Raw genomic sequence first — 4,263 nt, 5'->3', positions numbered from 1 at the left:
GTAATTACACCTTTCTAACTCAGTGTATGATTAAGACATGAAACATATTGAAATCGATTGCTCATGTTACGTCGACATATAATAAAGACCATGTTCGAAAAAAGAAAAAATGTTAAAGAAAAAGTAGTACTGTAAGGTAAAACTTCTCCATCCTCTTCTCCAATCATGCCTTCCAACCCTAAAGCTAACGAAGCAGGTGCTCCCTTTTCTTTCCGTTAATGGTGGCCCCTTTGAAGGGATCAGCCAACCACTTAGGTTAGATTCATAAGCATAAAGGAGAAAGTAACTCGAATTAATAATCATATCATAATCTTTAAAGCCATCATCTCTTTCATGGCTCACACAAATGCAAACGTATACAAAACCTCTAGCTAGCTAACTGGTGAAAACAACCTATACCCTTCAAGAAATTAAGAAAGAAGAATCTGACGATGATAATTTTTTTCTTTTTTATGGTGAGCATTTACACAAACACTTATGTTGATCTGCTTATACTGAAACAATGAAGTAAAAATTCTCAGAATGGAGAAGAGGAAATTAAGGGGCAGCTCATGAACGATCTAATTAAGTAGAGGGTATTGGTATACTACTCCTCAATTGGGATGAGTATGAGGCAAGAGTTTGAGGGCTTCTTGCAAGGTGATCTTGAGCCTACCCAGATGAGGCCTGACATTTTGCTTATCCAAATAGATAGTCTTGATTGCATCCCACCCCTGCTTGTGGATTGAGTAGTAATCCTTCAACACGGGGTGGTCTTTTGGGTATTGCTCACTGAGAGTCGTCTCGTCCAGCTGAATCTTATACTCCATGTAGTTGATCTCCATATCCTTTGCTGGATCATGGAACGTACTCCTCGCAAGCCATTCTAGACCACCGTAAGGAACTACTTGTATGAGCACTGCCCCCGCCGGGAGGAACACCATGTTGGTCAGCCCCGCCCCGTGGACGCCGATCATCACGTCCGCTGAATTCACCAGCCGCGCGAACTTGGACACCTCCGTGTTGATGTCCGCCTCGCCGATCCGCACGTCGAATCCGAGGCTCGTCGCCATGTCCACCATCTTCCTTTCGTTCAGAAACATCCTCGTGCTCTTCCGTGATATGATCAGTAGCCGCGGCTTCCGCCGTATGTCCCACTGGTCGCCGGTCGGCGTCGCCGTCGCCCGTTCCAGCCCGAAGGCTTCCCGGAGCACCTTTTTGAAGTCCACCACCGAGTAGCCCCCCGGAGTTTTCGACGGATCCACGCCTATCTCCTTGTGGAACGTGGGGCCCACGACGACGCGGCGGAAGCAGCGGACTTCTTGGTCGTTGTCGATGTCAATCATCTCATACTTGCTGAGTTGCTTGAAGATTTGCATGAACTTGTTCACCCACCAAGATTTATAGTTGCTCATCAGGAACTGGACCTTGCCGTGGTACTTGTGCGAGGTGATGAACACGGGGACGAGCAAGTCAGTGTAGTCGTGGAAGAGGTTCCCGGTGAACCCTCCGACGGAGAAGACCAAGGCCGGGACCGAGTGGTTCACGGTGCAGGCCGGCGGAGGCTGGCCGCCGGCGAATGGCTTGAATGTCCATTCCGAGATATGGGCCATTGCCACCGGGTCGTGCTTTCTCGAATACGGTTTAATCTTCTTCTCCTGCTGCATTTGGTCCACGAAGATGGTTAGCGAGCTGCCCTGCACTCTGATGTCGCCATGAGCTTCGCATGTCTCGGATCTCTTTGTTTCTTGGAAGCATGTTACCCTGCCCGCTTCTATTGAATCAGAAGCGTCTTCCTCCTCCTCCCCTTTATGATCCTCTGCAAATAATTCAGGTGATCAAATAGTTGTTCCCAGATTGTGAAGGAGATCCATCTACTAACCTGCTTCTGTTGCAATCTTCAAGCTCTCCTTTCTCTCTGCTTCGAATCTCATATTCCCATCGGATTTCTCTACAAAATGATAGCACCACAAATACTTGTTAAAAGAAAAAAAGAAGAAGAGAAATTCCAACAAAAAACCCAAGTTCCAGAAGAGATAGAGAGAGAGAGAGAGAGAGAGAGAGAGAGAGAGAGAGAGAGAGAGAGAGAGAGAGAGAGAGAGAATACCATAAGGAGTAGAGCAATAGCGAGCTTTGATGAGAGAGAGGATGCAAAGGGAAAGTAGCATGGCAGCAATGATGACCACATTGCCTACCCTTCTGGGCTCTGGCCTGGAAAGATTTCTTTGGGACTTCATCCCTTTCCTTCTTCCTTCTTCTCCTCTGTCTTCCCCTACCTTCATCTCTCCCCTTAGCCCTCGCTGCCTTAAGACTTTGGATGTTATACCAAGTTGGTTCCTTCTTTAAAAAGTGGACAAGCCTAAGTTGGACACTCCACATCCTGGTTGACTAGGTGACAACCGCTACTAATACATATGGAAGGTTAACCACTCTTTCACCTAAGAGGTAAAAAAATAAGAGAGAAACTATATATATATATATATAAGATCTACAGAGCTTAATACATATTTAATTAATAACATCATGACTAGTGAATTATTTAAGCTTTAAAGTCATGTCCGGAGGAAAACACATGGATTGTCGTTACTCTTATCTAATCTTAAATATTCAATTTCTTTAGGAAAATAAGAAAGATATTGTAAACAAAACTCTCCCACACTAACGGTACAATAAAGTTGTGAATACTATAAGAAAATTATATTTTAGACACTCCCTTTTGCGTTTATTATCATTTTCCTAACATGTTTAGGGATAATATTCTGATTTTTTCCCTATTCTTTGATAGAGGGTGTGTTTGAAACAATAGAGGGAAAACATAAGATTGAATATCTGATAGTACTGGGTGTGGACGACAATAAACATAAAAAGAATGGTGTAAAATAGAAATTTTCCAAGAATTTATAAGATGATTATATAAATAGCTAGGCAAGTGCTCTGCAATACACCGACATGTGGATCCTCTTCATTTTAATTAAATGAATAAGGTAATAAAAAGTTAAGGTATCAACTTGATTAATAACTTTCAGGGAGCATTTAATTTCTGCACTTCTTTGCATCAAATACTCATACATGCATGTCCATGGCATCAAGAATCTCAGAGCAAGTGTCTGCGAAACTACATACTTCCTAGGTAGAGAACCTCAGAGAAAAAAAATTAAAAAAAAAGGAATATTTAGGCGTAGATTGTGTATTATTCAGGTCATTAGTACTAGGACACGGAGAAATTTATCATGTACAATAAAACTAAATTATGCACGTATTATCTATATTGAAAAATTTACTATAATTATTTAATTCTTCGAGCTGTTAGGACTAAATCTCTCGGCTACAATGGTGGCCTAGATAATAATTGCTTTTATATATACAAATTCAGGGAATTACTAGAAGTAGCTCAAACCAATAAGAACTATCATCTTTCTGCCGTAGTAACTCTCTCACTCTTTTTCAATTAATATCCACGTTCTTGTAATCGTTGTCACGTCGTTCTCGCTCCTTCTTTAGGGAAATTGTACGTAGCTAAAGGACGATTATATATATATATATATATATATATATATATATATACAGAGAGAGAGAGAGAGAGAGAGAGAGGGTTGCTTCCATTACTTAAAGTAGGGGAGAAGGTTTACCCCACCACGGAACTGCATCAAACAACCATCACCAAACACCTAACAAATGTTTCATGGATTCAAGTCGTCAGGTCTAGTCCTTGTCTAGCTTCATATGCCACAGCGGGTAAGGCATTTAATTTAACTTTGATCCTACCACATTTATATGGTCCTTTTACTCGGCCCACGAATCTACTTCTACCTCGCATCTGAAGGTCTCTATAGTTTTTTTTTCCCTTCTCGCAGCTGCAATTATATGCCAATGTAATCATGGCTTTCACAAGCAAATGGCAACTAAATCCACGTAGGTGTTTAGGAAATATATGAACAATTATTGAATATACTTTACCTTTTCCTTTTGTTTATTATTCTAGCGTTAGGTTTTACTATAGTAAATGACTTAATTCCACTCCCTCGGTCCTAGCAGAGCTTCGCTAGGTTTAAATGTTTTTCCCACTATCACATTGAGGGCTTCGCTGCTGGCTCTTTTGTTGGCAACTTCTCTCTCCCCTTTCCCCTAGCCATTCAGCTAGGTGGAGGGGAGGAGCTCTTTCCTCCTCTCTCATTGTTCTTTTCTTCTCTTACTTTGAAGCCTTTTTGCAGGTCATACACATTTTCTTTTCTCATTCACTTATCTCTGCTTCTCCTCCTTTTCTCTCCAAGATGTTCTCTACAG

General features: G+C 41.6%; 1 protein-coding gene across 1 annotated transcript; it reads right to left on the bottom strand.

Annotated features, from left to right (window-relative positions):
* Positions 1 to 317: 317 nt before the first annotated feature.
* Positions 318 to 2,324, bottom strand: LOC140779473 (alpha-1,3-arabinosyltransferase XAT3-like). The gene is made up of 3 exons (XM_073124549.1): positions 2,087 to 2,324; positions 1,862 to 1,930; positions 318 to 1,798 (listed from the first exon to the last, which is right to left on the bottom strand). The coding sequence occupies exons 1-3, from the start codon at positions 2,259 to 2,261 to the stop codon at positions 594 to 596; spliced, it is 1,449 nt and encodes a 482-aa protein (XP_072980650.1). The 5' UTR covers positions 2,262 to 2,324; the 3' UTR covers positions 318 to 593.
* Positions 2,325 to 4,263: the final 1,939 nt, after the last annotated feature.

This window comes from Typha angustifolia, chromosome 15, assembly GCF_048772165.1.
Source record: "Typha angustifolia cultivar Huaian chromosome 15, ASM4877216v1, whole genome shotgun sequence".
Taxonomy (NCBI): Eukaryota; Viridiplantae; Streptophyta; class Magnoliopsida; order Poales; family Typhaceae; genus Typha; species Typha angustifolia.
Note: the sequence above shows the minus strand (reverse complement) of the source record. Positions and strands in the feature narration are given on the sequence as shown.

Coding starts and splice junctions, on each gene's coding strand:
- LOC140779473 (XM_073124549.1), bottom strand. CDS start 2,261: ATGAAGGTAGGGGAAGACAGAGGAGAAGAAGGAAGAAGGAAAGGGATG. Junction 1,931..2,086: donor CTATTGCTCTACTCCTTATG/GTATTCTCTCTC, acceptor ATCATTTTGTAG/AGAAATCCGATGGGAATATG. Junction 1,799..1,861: donor GAAGATTGCAACAGAAGCAG/GTTAGTAGATGG, acceptor AATTATTTGCAG/AGGATCATAAAGGGGAGGAG.